The 17,896-nt window shown below is 45.6% G+C and overlaps 1 protein-coding gene across 1 annotated transcript; it reads left to right on the top strand.

Annotated features, from left to right (window-relative positions):
- Positions 1-16,035: 16,035 nt before the first annotated feature.
- CUNH11orf96 (chromosome unknown C11orf96 homolog) lies at positions 16,036-17,083 on the top strand. Its single transcript, XM_019520007.1, has one exon. It carries the CDS (start codon positions 16,075-16,077, stop codon positions 16,453-16,455), a length of 381 nt encoding a protein of 126 aa, XP_019375552.1. The 5' UTR covers positions 16,036-16,074; the 3' UTR covers positions 16,456-17,083.
- The last annotated feature ends 813 nt before the right edge of the window (positions 17,084-17,896 follow it).

Genomic DNA, 17,896 nt, shown 5'->3' with positions numbered 1-17,896 from the left:
GGGTCGGACTAGATGATCTGCTCAGGTCCCTTCTGACCCTCGAAACTATGAAACTTCATCTCTCAGGCTCTTGCAGAGGCTTCTGGATAACACACTGAGAGAAAGCTTTCCTTTCCATGTGACAAGGTAATTAGCTGAATTCACAGATTCACTGGAATCTGACAGGGCTGCACCATGAGTGCTTCTGCTATGGCCTCAAACTTGCAACCTCTGGACTATTAGCTGTGCACGTCAGTGCCTGCACCACCACAGCCCCCAAGAGAAAGCTGAAGGACTGCATTTCTTCAGGATGTCCATCATCTCCCAGTATTCCTAAAAAGAGGTGAATGTAGACACTGCCCTCAGTTAAGATGGCTTCTCTCAAAACAGCCACTACTTACTGTTCAAAACAAGTGAAACTAAGCTTCTCTTACTGAGTGGGCAGAGGAAGAAGATCTTCAGTAAGAGCAAGCTGTAGTCTATTTCCCTTTGAAAATAATGCAAAATGGTGGCCCTTTTGGAAGGAGCAGAAGTTGGTCCACAAAGTCGTTGTGTGAGTTAATAGTGGTGCTTAACCCATATCAGTATTATGAGCAAATATAGTGTCAATAGCTAAGAAATGGTAGGTAGGAGGAACATCTGGGGAATTACAGACTGGTCAGTCTCATCTCAGTACCAGGAAAAAACATGCATCTCACGCAGGAGTCTGTTTCTAAGCACCTGGAGGAGAACAAGGTGATAGAGAACAGCCAGCATGGGTTTATCAAGGACAAGTTACACTTAACCAATTAACACTCCTATGGAAAAGTGACAGGCCTGTGGATGAGGGAAGAGCAGCGGATGTGATTTACTTTGATTTTAGGAAGGCTTTTGACACGGTCTCCCATGACATACTCATTAGTAAACTAAGGAAATACAAACTAGATGAAAGCACTGGAGGATATTTAACTGGTTGGTTCGTAGTGTTCAACAAGCAGTCATCAATGGCTCAACATCTACTTGCGAGGGGGTACTGAGTGGGGTTCTCTGTGGGTATGCCTTGGGTCTGGTGGTGTTTAGTATCCTCATTAATGAGAGGGGTTGGGATTGCATGTACACCTAGCAAATGTGTGACAGACACTAAGTTGGATGGAATGGCAAACGCTTTGGAGGGGAGGATTAGGATTCCAAATGACATTGATAAACTGGAGACACGGTCCAAAATCAGCCAAATAAAATTCAGTAAGAACAAGTGAGAAATCCTGCTATTGGGCAAAACGGTTCCATGCACAAATATAGACTGAGAAAGGGGCTGGCTAGGTTGCAGGGCTACAGAAAAGGGCCTGAAGACTACAATGGACCACAAGCTGAATATGAGCAAAGTGTGTGCTTGTTGCAAAAAAGGCCTATATACTGGGCTGTATTAAGAGGGTCATCACTTGCAAATGAAGGGAAATGATTCTTCCTCGTTATTCAGCACTGATGAGGCCTCACCCAGAGTACTGTATGAAGTTTGGGCACCACACTTCAAGAAAGATGTGGTCAAATCCAGTGGAGAGTGATAAAAATTATTAGAGGTCTGAGAATCATGACGTTTGAGGAAGGGCTGAAAGAACTGGCATTTAGTCTGGAGAAGAGAAGACAGGGAGGATTTGATAATAGTGTTCATAAATCAGAAGGGTGGTTATAAAGACAGTGAATATAGAGTGTTCTCACTGGCCACCAGACAGGACTAGGAATAATGATCTCAGGTTGCAACAGGGGAAATTTAGGGAGGATATTAGGAAGAACTTTCTCACTATAGGGGTGGTAGTTAAGTATTAGAACATCACAACCCAGAGATGTGGAATCCCCATCCTTAGCCGTGTTTAAGAGTAGGTTAGATGGATACTTTATTGGAATGGCTTAGTTGGGGATGTTCCTGCCATAAGCAGTGGATTGGACTAGATGACCTCCAGAGGTCCCTTCCAGCCCTACTTATTCTGTGATTCCATATTAACGATCCTTCCATGTTCCCAGGCTTTGAAATAACTGTGTAACGGGGAGTACTTTACTTGGGCCTTCATGCACAAACGCTTAATGAGTTGGATTGTATCTGATGGTACTATCCTAGGACTGTACACTGTCACCTGTTACTAGTATATGAGCATCTCCCATGTAAAATCAGTAGAGAAGTCCCAGTGAACTTCATGGATCCCCTTTGTGTGTCTCTTGTGAAGCAAAATATCCATTTAAGGTTTTCACTGATCTTTTTTTTCTGTAGATGTAATTACATCTGATTGAGTAGACATGAAACTGACTCTCGCAACTTTTTTCCTGTCTCAGAATACCGCCCGGATGATACTGATTCACAAACAGGTGGGCATGGCAATGAAGAGGTTAAGAAGCCAAGCTGCTTCATGCAGCAGTATTGGCTGCAAGCAGTCCATTTTCTTCATGGCATTCAGAACGGATGATAGGTGCTCGTGCAGCCCAGAATATCTCCTTCTCAAACACTGACTTAGCTAAAAAGCATTTGACACCCACTTTGCCTTTTCTGGTCATGAACATTTTCAAGTTGGAAGCAAAAGCTGCTTTGCTTTGTTTTATTTTTTTTTAAGTGTGGCTTTTAAGTGCTTAGAGTCTCCATAGCAACCCATCCCATTTGTTTAAATTAGAGCTCAGTGGTCCATCCCTGCTGCACCAAACTTCCTCTGAGAGCATCCACCTCGTCCCTTTTTTTTTTGTCTGGCCAGAAGATGATTCTGTTGTGTGTGTACTGCCTCAAAAACCTTAATCCAGAAGGTTTTACCTTTCTTGGGGACTACTGGACCTTTCACTGAGTCACATATCAGCCTTCAGCACCTCTACATTGCCTTGTAAGGCTATTTGATCTGCCTATTTCTCATTCCTCTTTAAGGTTCAGTTTGACTTTGGGTAATTACTGTAAGTTACCTTTGAAAAGCAGATTGGATGGTGTGTGGTTGGCCTTTGCTTGCCTGTGCTGTGACAACGCGGTCTTCTAAGGGTAATGCCTTGGCTTAGTGCGTTTCAGATTCCTTCTTAAAATCAAGGGAAATGGAGGGAAAATAAAGGGAAGAGTCTGTTGCATAGTTATTTGTCATTTGATTTAGATTCCCCATCTGAATAACCAGCTACGTCACACACAAGAACAATTGTGACTAAGCAGTATTAGCCTTTGTTCCACAAGAGCAAGGTATTGGACGTGGGATACATTCACTCAGTCCAAACAGAAAGGCCTTGTTTAATGCCTCGCTGGAAAATTTCCCTTCCTCACCTACCTTGTACAACCCGTTTAATCTTATAAGGGTGCTGTGATTTATATCACTGATGCTTAAAGGGCCCCATTGTGTTATATACTATAGAAAAACATGAGAGAGCTCTCCTGCCTCGGTGAGCTTACAATCAAATAAGACAGAGGATCAGAGAAGGAGAGGTGCAAAGGGAAGCGACTTGGCTGGGGTCATGTAGCGGGGTGGTTGCTGACCCAGGGATAGAACGTATGTCCCCTGAGTCTGTGTCTCCACCAGGCCACTCTGCTTCTCAGATGCTCTTGGTGTCATTCCCCCGCCTCCCTTGCTCACTCAAGGCAGAGATGTACAGATAGGCAGTTCTGCTCTGAGCCAGGGAAAGAGACAGCTAATCTGTAAAGTGCTCCTTGAAAATGGCACCACAGTGGGACAGGGGCGTGTACCAAAAATCACTGCCTTATTTATCAGTGCAGGTGGGACCTGCAAAATAAGATTCAGCATTTTGTCGTGGTGATTTCTGGGCGGAAGTGGTGGGCAGAGCTGGGCTCCCTGTCTTACATAATCAGCATGCTATTAATCCACCTACTTAGCATGCGTAGGGGAGGGAGAGGAGGTGACTGTGTGGGTAGGAAGGTGCTTGACAAGCTGTGTGCATGATGGAATTTGCCAGCGACTGTGTTTAGCCGGCGGCAATGAGGCAATCGCAGCTTGAGAGCTAGAATAGGTTGCCTCGCTCAGCCAGCCTGACAAGCCAGCATGAAGAAACCCTTCCAGGCCATAGCACAATAAAGGCTATGAAGTGAGAGGCAGTGCCTGCTATAAGCAGGGCAAGCTCTCCTCTCCCCTCCTTGATGGAGTTGCTAGCGGTCACAGATGGGATGAAAAGGGCTGAGTCTTGATCCACTCTCTGTAAATTGCTTTGTATTTTGATCATTTTTCCCTGCTTGAGCTACCTCTCCAGCCATCTCCTGGCTTAGCTGCTTTGCCTTGATCAGAATGGCTCTGTTTCATCTTACTAAAAGCCTCGCATTGTGGTTACAAAGATCATTTCAGTGCTTGTGGTGAAATGGGCTTTTTGATTTGATGGTGCCTATTTCTTTTTGCTTAGTGGCACCCTGGATGATCTCTTTGAGACAGGGCTTTGGTTGCCAGCCTGAGCATCAGTCTGTTATTTATGTATTTTGCTATGTCTTCTGTTACATTTTTTTGATGTGCCTTCAAAATCTAGAGGTCTTAAAATTGGGTTCAGCCACAGCCCATTGGGGGATCCCACAGGTTGATGTTTTGGTGTCAGGAAGTTTAGTCTTGCCTTTTTCCCCACACAGCAGTGAACTTCCCTCCTGGTAAATCAAAAGTACATCAAGCCATTTGTTCACTATCTACTGAGTATTCAAACTCACCAGCTACGTATTTACCATGTGGAGAAATCCAGGAGGGATTTTGAATACTTTCAGCAGTGACTTTATCTAAATTGGAAAGGTTTGTTTGGTAAACTAAAGTGTGAATTTAAACCAGTATAGTTATACCAGTATAATACTCCATCTGGACAACCTCATACTGGCAGAAAGGTGCTGCCTTTGGTTTAGCTTATGACTGTTGGGAAGGGGTTTAAACTTAACTATAGAAAGCTCTTTGTGTACTGATATATGTGTGTTCACAGGAGGGAGGTTTTAAACAAATATTCCTGTATCATTGTAACAGGTAAAACTCCCCTATGCAGACAGAGCTGTCCCATTAACTTTTAATCAGTCTTAGGCTCCTGAGTTACTTTGATGCTTTTGAAAATTGTATCTATGGTTCCTCCAATCTCCTTTGATGTCCTAAAGAACTATTTCAGAGGCTTTGGTGATTGGTATCCAAGCGTAGCATTGAAAAATCCCTAAGTCTTACAGTCAAATTTAGGGACAAATGATAGAGTTCAAACAGGAGCTGTAAACTTGCTAGGGAACAGATTTCTGATGGAAAATGCTAACTCAGTGGAAACTGAAACACTCCAAGCAAAGTGCTGATTCTTTTTAAAATTTGGTGGAAATTGTGAGGCCTCATCTGGAGTACTGCATCCATTTTCGGGCCCCACACTTCAAAGAAGGATGTGAGCAGATTGGAAGGAGTTCAGTGCAGAGTGACAAAAATTATTAGGGGCCTGGGAAGCAAGACTTACAAGGGGAGGCTTAAAGAGCTATGTTTGTTTAGTCTGGAGAAGAGAAGGCTGAGGAGGGATTTGATAACAGTCTTCAGATACCTGTAGAGCAAGTACAGGGAGGATGGAGATGAGCAGTTCTCCGTGGCCGTGAGGGATAGGACTAGGAACCATGGCCTCACATGGCAGCAAAAGAAGTTTAGGTTAGAAACGACGAGGACCGTTCTGACTGAGGGTGGTCAAGCATTGGGACAGGCCACCTAGAGAACCTGCAGGATCTCCATCCTTGGGAAATGTTCAAGAGCAGGTTGGACAGACATTTGGTTGAGATGGTTTGGTCAGGGATGATCCTGCCTTGAGGAGGGGGGTGGACTAGTTGAATTTTTGAGGTTTCTTCCAGCCCTACTTTCCTATGATCTGATTGTGCTTGCCTGAGATACTGCCTGGTGCTAGTCATCCCACCTGCTCCTCTCAACAGGCTCCTTTGCTCCTTGCCACCCTCATGGACAGAGATTCACAGGGATCCCAGCCTTGCCAGCAATGTACCTGGCTGACTGCTCTAAAATCAGGGTTTCCAGACTCCCAGGTCTTCAACAGCCTGCCTACCTAACTGGCAGCCCAGGAAGACAGCCAGATTGGAGGAACCAAGATAACCTGACTCCCAGAGCAACCTATGCTGCAATCTCGTGGGCTATCCAGGGAGCCAACCAGTGGGCTCCCCTGACGACTGTGTCAGTGGTGCTTCCTGGTTGGTCTTTGGGTGGTCAGTATCTCAGGTAAGTCAGTTTCCTGGTTACCCAGGCTAGGTGGTGAGTCAGGTGGCCAGTCCCAGGAGCTCCCTGTCAGGCTAGTCAGGAAGCTGAGAAGCCAGCTAGGAATATTTTTTTCTCAAATACTGAATTCTCGTTTGGTACTCTCTGGAGTACCAAAATGTAGCCATAGTACTGGTACATGTACAGCTTGTGCTATGATAAATGAATCATTGGAACTAAAATGCAGCTGGAGAGTGATCTACTTGGCTTTCTTGTTTCAATCAAGCTAAACCCCCTTTCTGTTTGTAAAAGAACAGGTTGCTCTTTTAAAAATCTTCACTTATTTGAGTCAACTGGTTGCAGATATCTGAATCACTCTCCTCTCTTATATCCTCAACACCAACGAGCATGCAACAGGATAATGGTTCACTGAATAGCTGCCACTCATTTTGACACCTATCAAACCAAATAAACTAAACAAACTTCAATCATTTGATATAACAGAGTCTTTTCATTGAACACTTTACAGATATTTTTGCAAACAAACACCTCTACTTTGCCTCTTTATTTTGTGTTACTAATGTAGCATCCTGAAAGCATTATACAGTGAACTGCCACTTAAATACCCACTTCTACAAGTCTGTTAGAGTTAAAAGTACTTCACAAGGAGAGTAAGGTCTTCATTATTTAGTACTGAAAAAGTAAAAAAATACCACAATGCGCTCAGTGTAGGATCTAATCTGATTAAACTAAGTGCATTTAATCTTTGGGAAGGATTGTAAATCAAAGGGGGGGAGTCTCTTTTTCAAAGAGCAAATACATCTCCAGGGCAATATGAACAACTGAATATATAGAACAGGGTATCTTCATCAACACCTTTTATTTTGTTCCCTGTTTTGTAACCTTTTCATTCTAATTCACTATTCAGACTTCATCCACAGGAATGGACCAGTTTAATGATGCTTTAAAAAGGCAGGTAGTTGGTGTATTTGGTGTTTTTCATGTATAAATAGTTATGACAGATTGTGGAGTATCTATCATAGAGTATGCAAGCAGAGACTCAAATCCCGGTGTGTAAGAAATGCTAAAGCAGGAATTGATGAGGGCAAGAGAGATACTAGGAACAGAATTTTGTTTTGGATTATCAATTGTGAGTTCCAAAGTCAGAGAGAAGGTCTGTAGCTGACTACACCCTAAGCCTGAGGACACCTTTCTAGCAATGATTCACAGAGTCAAATGGTAGTCATGGGCAGTGCAAGTAGCTATTTAAGATTCCTGACACTTTCTATCGTAAGCCCCTATTTTCCATTGCTTACAGTTTTGCCAGGTTTACAATTTAAAGGGTGACATTTCCATCAGAGGTATCTGCCTCAGGCTAAAGTTTTTGGAAAAGCTTGGCTAAAATGGTCAAATAATTCCTAAGACTGAAGATAGAAGTAAAATACATTTGGCATTTCCCTCTACTAGTTGCTAAACACTCTGTTCTTTTCAACAGGGTCTTGTAATGGGGCAAGAAGTTTGAAATGGTATCAGGAATGGGCTTTTGGCAACACCCCGTTCTCCCAGACTGGACCAAGTAATAAATCTCTGACAAATCTCAGTTCACATACACTTTGATAAGCCTGCTGGAATTGGGCAGCTAAAGTCTCTAATAGTTCCAGCTGCACTGAGTATGCTCCAGGGCTTCCATATATAATTGACCTGCATGGGTGTTATCCCCCCAAAGTCATCGAGCATGCTCCATCCTGGGGCTGAGAAGGCTTTTCCTTGCAAGGGCTTCTCCTACCAGCTGAGTGTTACGGTCCTGGAATAAATGGCAAGGAAATGGGTTCTCCTACACTTTCAGTGTCCCTGCTAATGCCCAGACAGATGGAGGAAAAGAATTTGTCTGTCTTGAGTGCCCAGGCTGTGAAACAAGGTGTGTGTTGGGTGAGTCCTATAGGAAGGAAGATGGGTAGAGAATCTGAAGTCGGATAGGAGGATGGAAGGTAATAGGGGCTGACTGTGGATAGTCACAGGGTAATAAAAGCAGGAGAGATTGGGGAAACAAGGTCAGAAGGGTCTCTAGCCACTAGAGCTTGCGTTTGAAGCTGGAATTAAGCCTACAGGTCTCTCAAAACTCCCTTCCAGAGAGCAAACAGAAGATGGCTGCCAAAGTGGGTGTCTTGTCCTCTTTCAGTAGCAGGGCTGCATGAAAAATTAAAACTTGTGCAACCAGTTACTTTGTCATCTCAGATGGTAGAGGACAGGGTTGTGTGTATATATACATAAAGATTGCAGTTCCACAGTCTATGACTCTCTTTCAGCTTTCAAGTCTTCAAGTGCTTAGGAAAGTGTGTGAAAGAAATAGCCTGCATTAAAAGAGAATTACTAAAAACAGCATATGATCACATAATTAAAGACTGTATCCTAATGCATATATTCACTGGGGCCAAATTACAGTTTTATTGGCAACATATGATTTTCTTTATGCACATGCTGGGTTTATAGACGGAATACCCTTGCTTTCTGAGTTGCAAATACAGCAGTATTTATGGGTTTGATCTTGAGCAGTGGGGCCGTGTACACGGACTCTTTTTAGCATTGGTTTGTTGTTACAGCACTGAGGAGTTAGGGAGTTAGTTACAAGAGTCCCTTCTTAGGAAAGCAGACATTGAGCCCCAGAAGGGGGGATCTCATATTTCAGTTACAATTCTAGCTTGGTCCCCTGCAAAGGGTATTCAATATAAACTAATACAAAGCAGTTGGTCTCCATTTCTGCAGTGGGAAGCCCTTCGTATGCAATTTAAATTAGTTTGGTACATGTTACTGAAAACTCTCTAACTGACCTACCACCAAAGGCTGAGCCAGTGCATGGTCATAGGATCATGGTGAACAAGAATTGTTGGTGTCTGAACCTAGAATCTTGTAAGCCCATCCTAAATTGCTCTGGTTGGTTATAGTTATTAATTTCAGCCTCTCTTTGGGGCTGAGACTGACCTGGAAGCTGTTCATTCAGAGGCTGCCATGCCACGAGTATGTGCTTTGCTTATCATGTCAGCAGTTACTAGAGAGATTTTCCCCACCGTGTCCTCAACCGACTAGGTTTTCACAGAAGAGCCTGCTTCCTCTCTACCTGCTGGAGGAAACTCAATTCTGCTTCTAACCACTTACAGCAGTAAGGAGACCTATCAGCTCAAGAACAAATGAGATTTGTTCCTTAAGGCTAGGGACAGAAGTTGCACATAAACTGGTTGAGTCTTCAGAAACTGGTTTAAACCTGTAACAAAACAGAAGCTCAGTGCATATAAACCAGTTTCAAAATGGCTGAAACTCGGTTAAGATAACCCTGGCTGAATGTAATACCAGACTTAGGTCAAACTGATTTATGAAACTTTTGTCCCAGGCCCTTCCCTGTTTCAAGTTAAATCAGAGTCCTTCAGCATAGGCTGTGTGTTTCCTTCCTCTTCCTGCTGCCCCCAAGGTCTCTGAGATTTGCAGCCCAGATCCTTAGCATCAGGACTCTGCAGGGTTGCTCATTACTTCCTTTTCCTGCTTCCAGGTGCATTTGGGACTTGTAGTCCATGTTCACAGCTGGGAGGACTCTGGAGGGTTGTTCCCTTCTGTTCAATACATGTTTGCTTCTGACAAAAGACTATTCTTGTTCAAGCTTTTATGAATTCAATGCCACTACCTTTTTCCCCACCTACCCCTCCTCAGCCTGGCAGGTACCCCTCCACTGGAGCAGGGAGTGGGGAAAAGCCTTGGAGCAGGCAGGCTGGGAGCTGTGCTCTAGCACCCCTCAGCTTCTGGATTGAGCCACTGAAGGCATGTGCCTGCATTTCCTGAATCAAAAGTAAATGTCTGTTTGCTTGCTTGCAAGTTCAATCCCTGCAGCTTAGACTAACCTGCAAAGACTGACTGATTCAGCCTCAGGGGTTTTGACTGTCTGTACTTGGCCTAGGTGACCAACCAGCTCAGCACCAGAGAGGACCTGCTTCCTACTAGCTCAACCACAGCAAAAAACCATAGGACTCCTAGCTGCCACAAAGGAGGAGCTGCCAGGTAAGGGAGCTTCTATGAAAAGCCAGCGTAGGAAGCATGGTGGCTTGTTAGCAGTGATGATGGAAGGATTGATATATTGGAGAGGGGAAGAGAGGCAGGGTATTTTGATAGGTGAGGCGGTCAATTTATTCAGGGAACAGTATAGATCTTTCTTTGGTAAAATGTTTTGAGGAACATGAATTTTTAAAAAGTTGGTAGCAGGTGACTCTATTGAGAAGTTGTTTGTTAATGTTTGACTGAATACAGTGTCTTGCTACTGTAGGGCTGGCCCCTACAGGCTGTGTTGTTGGTATAGACTACTTTTTAAGGAAAAATAAAAACATGTCAAAGTATTAACTAGGAATGTTTTAAAGGAATATAAGGGCTTTCCAAAGGTATACCTGAGGAAGAGTCAACTCTTGGGCCAAGAAACCCTGAATGTACATGTACCCATCTAGCATAAATCCATTGAATGTAGTGAAATCATGCCAGAAATGGTTATGTCCTGCTGCCTTTTACTGGTCTCTTCACTGATAGTATCTTGTTTAAATTGTGAAACGGGGGTAACCTATGTCATGTGCAAGAGTAGATGTCTTCTAGTGGCTATTGTGGGGGCAGTAATTAGCTGAGTTCCCACTACAGCTTGTTGAAAAACAGCAAGTCTGACTGAAACAAGAGTGTGCATCAAAGCCCCAAGAGGGGAGAGCTTAGGTTCACCTTTAAAATACCGTTTAGCCTGTTCTTGGTTTCATTTCTGTAGAACTAGTAGGTTGCAGCAGTTGAATTTTGTACAATAAAAACCATGTTAACCAGCATAAGTGGGTAACGCAGCGTGCCAATTATATAAAAATCCTGGTTACCTGAGGCAGGGGTTTTCACCCAGACACAGGGTGAGGGAAAGGGGTGTGTGGCAGCAGTTGAATGCAAAGCAGCAGCAGCGCAGGGTGGTGAGTGGCAGCAGCAGCCACCACGTGTGGGCTTTCCCCCTGCATCTGGCTGGCTGGCAGAAATTCCAGTTAATAGAAATGTTGGTTACTAAAATGCTGGTTAACACAGGTTTTACTGTATTCTGTTTATTCTCTGTGCAATTGTTCTATAATGAGTTACACTGAAGATGAGAAAAGGTCAAAGCTGATCAAAGCCAACCCCTCCCCTGCACCTAACACTCCTAAAACAAACAAGGGAAGCAGGGTCCTAAATCAGAAAGATCAAAGGTCCTTCTAAGCTTAGTAGCCCTCTGGGCTAGTATAGTTAAGGCACATCAGTTTTCATGACTAACAGCACATAAGGGAGCGATATGGCCACTCATATCCAGCTGCCTTTTTGATTCCTCGTTTGTAGGTCAGTCAAGGGGCAGAGGGGTGGGGTGGCCTTCTGGTATGAATCTGGAACAGGGTGCATATTTGCACCTCTGGAATGGTAGCAAGATGCCTTAACCAGCCTGTCTGTGCCCCAGGATCATGATGAGATATGCACAATAGATGCCTCTTTCCAAAATCAAATGTTGCATCTTGCTCTTCTCTCAAATGCCATGACAATTGTCAATGAGCCATATGAAGGTAGACTTGGAATGAGTCTGTCAGGGATGAGTTAAGTCAATCTTGCCATGAAACAGGCAGATTGACTAGATGACTCATGGGATCAGCCCCCACAAACAGTTGAGATGCTTGAATTGGTTATATTGCCAATGTAGACTTCAGGTACCTAGATATTAGGACAAGGGGCAAAGGAATGTGAATACAGTCCTGTCCTTTAAAATTCTTCCTTTTTTGATGTAAAAGGTGCCTTTTTTCAGGAATTTCCTGTCCTGTGGAATTCACCGTCTGGTAATTAATAAAAAGGGTTTTTTTAAAAGGCTATGACCAATTGTTTCTCATGATTTACATGGCTAAAAAGTAACTTGTTTGCAAAGTAACCTGATTACATGCATGAAATAGATTCCTCTGATAGTGTTTCAATCATGGCAGTAATTTCCTCTTCTGCAGTTAGCATTTTGACTGCAAAACAATCCAAGGTGCCTGCTGCATATCTGAGTGCACTCTTTATGTAGCATACAGTGCTTGAAATGTTACTGGCTATAGATAGAGGTGCAACCCCTGTGCTGTGTATTGCCCTGGTGCATATGTGACTTCAGTTCTGTACTATGAAGGGAAGACATCTGCCCATGTGATCTGCATATCGGAGAGTGTCTGTAATCTATACTGCAAGGTCACATTACAAATACTGGGAGCAACCTAGATTATCCTAGTGGTTTAAATCATGGCTTTAAATATAGTGTTTTTTACATTAGCTCACTACAAACCTAACTTGTGGGGGATTATCACAGGATATTTTCACTGAATTGTCTCAAATACAATTTTCAGGCCTCCTGGGTGATGTTGCTTCTTCTCTGCTGTGAAATTATCCAGAATAATTGTGAAGGATGAAATGCTCATTCAAGTTGAAGTGAAACCTGTTTGCTTTGATATTGAACTTTCTTTTCGAAGTTGGGTGACCATGCACAAGGTAACTGTTTAATTGCAGCTCTAAACTGACTGCATTTTGTGCAGAGCTTCAGTGCTCTTACAATAGCCTGGTTGCAAAAGCAGGTGAAACTTACTTTGTTTTATGCAACAGGCAAAGTGCCCACCTTCCTGGTCAGAGAGCAGTTCTTTTTTTGAGTGATCTGGTCACACAGCATGAAGTTCATTCCTGCAGCGTAGAGAAAACCAGAACCACTGCCCTCCGGTCCTTTAGAAACGATTAAGCACATTTGAAGCCTGGTTTGGTCCTGACTGTGCTGCACAACCATTAGTGTCAGGCATCAGGACTGTGCTGTAAGCCGGTCTCTCGGAGAAAGAGTTGTTACAGTGCAGCAAGGACTTGGAAGCTAAATTTAGCCCTGTGAAATCAGCAGTAAAGACACATGCCCCTCTCCAAACAGGAATGATTCAATTTGACCAAATAGAAAATTGTTCCCTTATTAAGTTAATTGTATCTCCCAATAAAAAAGCTTCAAGCTGAACCTGGCCCTAAAGCAGCTTTTCAGAGCCAGGAAGCTGTGAGCCGGCTGCCAGATGCCTTCTAAAGCTAAGGCTCCTAACGGTTCTTTTTCTTTTCCACTAACAGCCAGCAAAAGAGCCATCCTTCTAGAAACATACTAACAAGGAGGTGCCTGCAGTCTCCTTTCTCCCAAAGCACAGGGCTCTTGCCTTGTTTTAGCCAGCTCTGGAAAAGAGCCCTAATCACAGCTCTGTTCCAAGCAGTTTTGTAATGGCTTTTGGCCTCATCTGCATGTGTCTTGAAAGTTTGCTATTGACTAAGAGCTTCAGTGTGGGGTTCATCTTGGACCCTGTCAAAAGGGAAAGAAAAAGGGTCTCTGACTGTGTCTTCACAAAAGCAGATCCCTTTTTGTGTGCAGAGCTGCTGCAGTAAGATCAGGGTACTTGTGCTGTGCATATCTGTCTCTGTTTCTCAATGAGCCCTTGCCTGTTTGTCACACAGGGTGTGATTACACTGCACAGCATTAGCTCAGGTACTAAGATCAGCTTGGTTGGCTCCACACAGAGATCCATATGAGCAGATTTGCCATATGGGCGAATTCACCCTGATAAGAGAATTCTGAGTGAGGCTAGGCTGCTTCCAGTAACGGAGGAAGCTTAGAAGTGAAGTGTACTGTAGACATATCCAGACTTGTGAGCAGTGGTGGCCTTAGGGGCGTTGGGGCCCTGGGCAAGTGAGTGATTTGGGGCCCTAGGCAAGAGAGTCATTTGGGGCCCCCTACAGGCTTAATTTTGATGACCTATAAGCAAGTCGGACATTTGTTGTAAAAATTTGTGGGGCCCTGGGCAGTCACCCAGTTTGCCATCCCCTAAGGCCACCCCTGATATAAGGTACCTGCAGCCAGGCAAAAGCTTCAGTGACTGATTCTAAAGAGCATGTCATATTCTCTCTTTGTGTCTCCACCTAACTGAGCTGGTGTTTGGAGAATTGGGGCATTTTATCCAAAATCTGATTGGGGTTTTAACCCTGCATGTAGGGATGGAGTGCCGCATGCTGCTTATCCAGACATCAAGCATCCTGGCCAGTTAAAAAAAAAAAAAAAAAAGGATATTGCAAGTCTGTTGCCAATTTGGATCCTTTGGTCAGCTTCAGAAACAACTTGATAAGAAAGCTATGCTGTAAAATGGAGAAACCCAAACACATGCTTATTACCAGAGCTTTCCATACTGTAGACCTCCAGGGACTCCAAACCCACCCGCCATTTGCTACACAAGCTTCTGTAACAGGGCATTGTGGAGCAAAAAAAAAATAGCTACACCCAAAGAAAGGGCTACTTCTGCAAAGCTAATGCCCTTTGAGGAGCAGTTAGGTTATCCTTTCTGTGAAAAGCTAACACACCTGCAAACTATGCAATTCAGAGGAGAGGGACGGAGTCACAGTGGAAGGAGACCTGTTAGATCAGTGGTTCTCAACTTTTTGTAGGCTCCAGGTATCCCTGGGGAAAATGCCAACTCTTAGTTTTCATTCTTTTTTTTTTTGCCAGAGAAATGTAACAGAGCAGTTTTTCTGTTGCAAGGATCTCTGAAAGGCCACAACTGTGGATTCCTGTTTGAAATCTCCAGGTTTATCTTGTGATTCCTATTCCCACACCTAAAAGTGCCAGCATGGCGTGGCGCTCCACAGCACCCTTGAAAGGACCTCGAGGCACCCCAGGGTGCCATAACACCCTGGTTAAGAATGGCTGCATTAGCCGTTAGCTCCTCTCCTGCCCAGTGCATATGCCCTGTATTGCCTGGCACCCAGAGGAAGAAAGACCTTGGATGCCCAGAATAGCACAGCTGCCAATGCAGCCCTCTGAGCTACCAGGACAGGAATCCTATGTGAATCCCCTTCTCTAATGTGAGACCTCCTCCGGATGTGGGGATTAGCGCCAGCCCTGCTTGTCCTGAGGCAGGCAAACGCCACATGGCAGGGCAGATGCGAGGCTGCTTTACCACGTGGGGAAGGAGCTTCTTCTTTCATATAGTTTAATTCCAAATTCCCCAACCAGCCCAACACCCTGTTAGAAAGTGAGTGCAACTCCAGGATGTTGCCCTCAAGCTTAGGGGCAGGATGTTATGATGTGCTCCATGGTTTGGTCAGGGTTTCCAGTCACAGCCAGGTGCCTCTTGTACATCAGGTGGCCACAACAGCCATGTCCATTATGGCAGCAGTTCCCAATCTGTGGTACGCGTACCACCAGTGGTACACAGACAACCTGCCAGCAGTACATGTTACTTTATAGGACAAAAATTTGCTGGTGGTACTTAAGATCGCATGGTTTGAAATTGGTGGTGCCTCCCGAGTCTGGGGGAGCACCTACAGAGGTCGGTGTCGGCAGTAGGGACGGAGCTGGCGGGCACCTGCAGAAGCCCTTGGCAGTGGGGACAGCCCTGTCAGAGGGGCACATTCCCCCCCAACTAGGAGCCTCTGGCGGTGCGTGGCGTGTCAGAGTTTGGGAACTGCTGTATTAAGGGTTATCCACATGCTCGGTGGAAGGCTGAAGCCGGGTTGTTGCATGGTTGGGTCGGAGAGGCGTTTATTTGGGAAACTGCTTTCTATCAAAGGTTTGGGGAAGGAGCAGAGGGGCACCCATGGCTCTACCTGTCTGCTGCTCCCAGGAGGAGCAAGGAAAGGGATTTCTTGGCTGGGTGCCGGTCATATAGTGAACAGCAAGCGAGCCAGAGGAGCTCCCCAGGGCTGGGTCCTGCGGGCGGGGCGGGCGGCGCGAACATTGTGATTGGCCACAGGCGGCTCTGCGACGTCAGCCGGGCAGCTATACGCGACATGTGCTGCGCATGCTCCGCCCCGGCAGGCGACGGCTATATAAAGCTGCGGCCGCAGCGGAGCGGGTAGAAGCAGCCGCCGAGCAGCGGGTTTGCCGTTGGTGCTGCGCGGAGCGGGCCGGGCCGGGTGAGGCGAGGCGAGCATGATGGCAGCGGCGAAGCCCGCCGAGCTCCTGGGCATCTGCTCTAGCTACCAGGCGGTGATGCCGCACTTGGTGTGCCTGGCCGAGGCGTTTCCGCCGCCCGTGCGCCCCGCCAAGCCGCCGGCCGCCAAGGGCAAGCAGCGGCGGCCCCGGCAGTCCCGCTTCAAGACGCAGCCGGTGACTTTCGACGAGATCCAGGAGGTGGAGGAGGAAGGCGTGTCGCCTGTGGAGGAGGAGCGGGCCAAGAAGTCCTTCCTGCAGTCGCTGGAGTGCCTGCGGCGGAGCACCCAGAACCTCAGCCTGGTGCAGCGCGACAAGCTGGGCAGCTGCTGCAAGCTGCGGAGCAGCCTGGACTCCAGCGACTCGGACTCGGCGCTGTGACGGGCCCCGCTCGTCCGCCGCGAGACGGTGGGAGCCCGCGCTCCGGACACTGCCGGCCTCGCACGTGGCCCTTGCGAGCAGGGCGCGGGCGGCGCGGCCTCCCGGCGTCCCTCCCAGCCCTGCCCTCCTCGGAAGCTGCTCCTGGCAAAGACTAGCCCCGCTCGGCCGGGCTGGCAGGGGGGAGATGGAGACATTGTGAAGGCTTTTCTATGCCAAGCAAGGCAGGGAGAGAAGCCCCTCTCTTGCCCGCCCCCCATCCTTCACTCCCAGCCCCCCCAGTGGGAGTGGGCTGGATTGCAGAGCACCTTGCAAGTGAGCTCAGGCTGTTTTCTAAGAAAGCGCTTTGTACAGTTGTGTTTCTCTTCCATGGTATGAAACCGCTCTCTTGATTTCAACCACTCTTATTTTCTAAATGTTTAGAAGAAACACGAGCTATTTGTTTTGTTTGGGGGGAGGGGGGTTGTTTTTGTTTGTTTCTTCCTTTTTGGGGTGGGGATGATGCCTTGAACTGCTAGACAGCCTATTTATTTTTGCATTTCAACCGTGTTAATTTAATACGTTTCTACCTGAATGTCTGTTATTTCCATACAAGAGAAATAAATAAATAAAAAGCTGATATATTTGCACAGTGCGTTGTCAGCCGTCTTTATTGTGCAGGGATCTTGTTGATTCCTGCTTCTCATCCCTCTTTTAGGTTGGGATTGCTTGGGCTTAACAACACTAGAATACCAGTGATATCTGGGGCTGAGCGGGGAATGCTGTTTCAAAGGGCAGAAATGTGTGGGGGGGTTTTGTGTGGTGTTTTTTTTTTTTTTTCTCTTTAAACAAAATGGACATTTAGCAAAATTCTTAACTTGGAGCTTAATAAATTTGGCAAGATGGATGTTTCCTCTCCTTCAACCCACTTCTGCACCCTGAGAAAACTGGGGGTCAGGGGGAATAAATATCCTTACCATGATGTACAGAATTATTGAATAAGGGTCCTGTGTTCAATATAGACTTTTTCCTCCCTCCCTTCCCCACTGTAAATTTAGTTTTGTGTAGTTTTTATTATGGTTGCTGTAGGCAACGCAGTTTAATTTACCACCCTGCAGCATGTTTGGTATGGAAGCATTTTTCTCCGAGGATGAAAGTAAAAAAGGCTTTCTGATCTTGGGGCTGGCTGGGTATGAAGATTAGTTTCTCTGTATGTGTGGCTTGCACAAAAAAAAAAGTGTGCCACATTTTTCTTGACTTGCTACTTAATTGTATACCGCATGAAATGTAATACCCAGAAGCATATGTACATCTACAAAGGGGTGGGGGTGAGGGGAGCAAACCCACTAGTTGAGAATTACTTCCTTTTTTCCCCATTCATAAGTGTGTTTGGGGTTTGTTTGTGTTTTTTTTTTTTAATGGTAATAACCCACTCCCATGTGGGTATCTCCTCCTGCCTGCTAGG

The sequence above is a fragment of the Gavialis gangeticus genome, unplaced genomic scaffold, assembly GCF_001723915.1.
Source record: "Gavialis gangeticus isolate Ggan-Ray unplaced genomic scaffold, GavGan_comp1, whole genome shotgun sequence".
NCBI lineage: Eukaryota > Metazoa > Chordata > Crocodylia > Gavialidae > Gavialis > Gavialis gangeticus.
The sequence above is the reverse complement of the archived record's forward strand: the minus strand, read 5'-3'. Positions and strand labels throughout refer to the sequence as shown.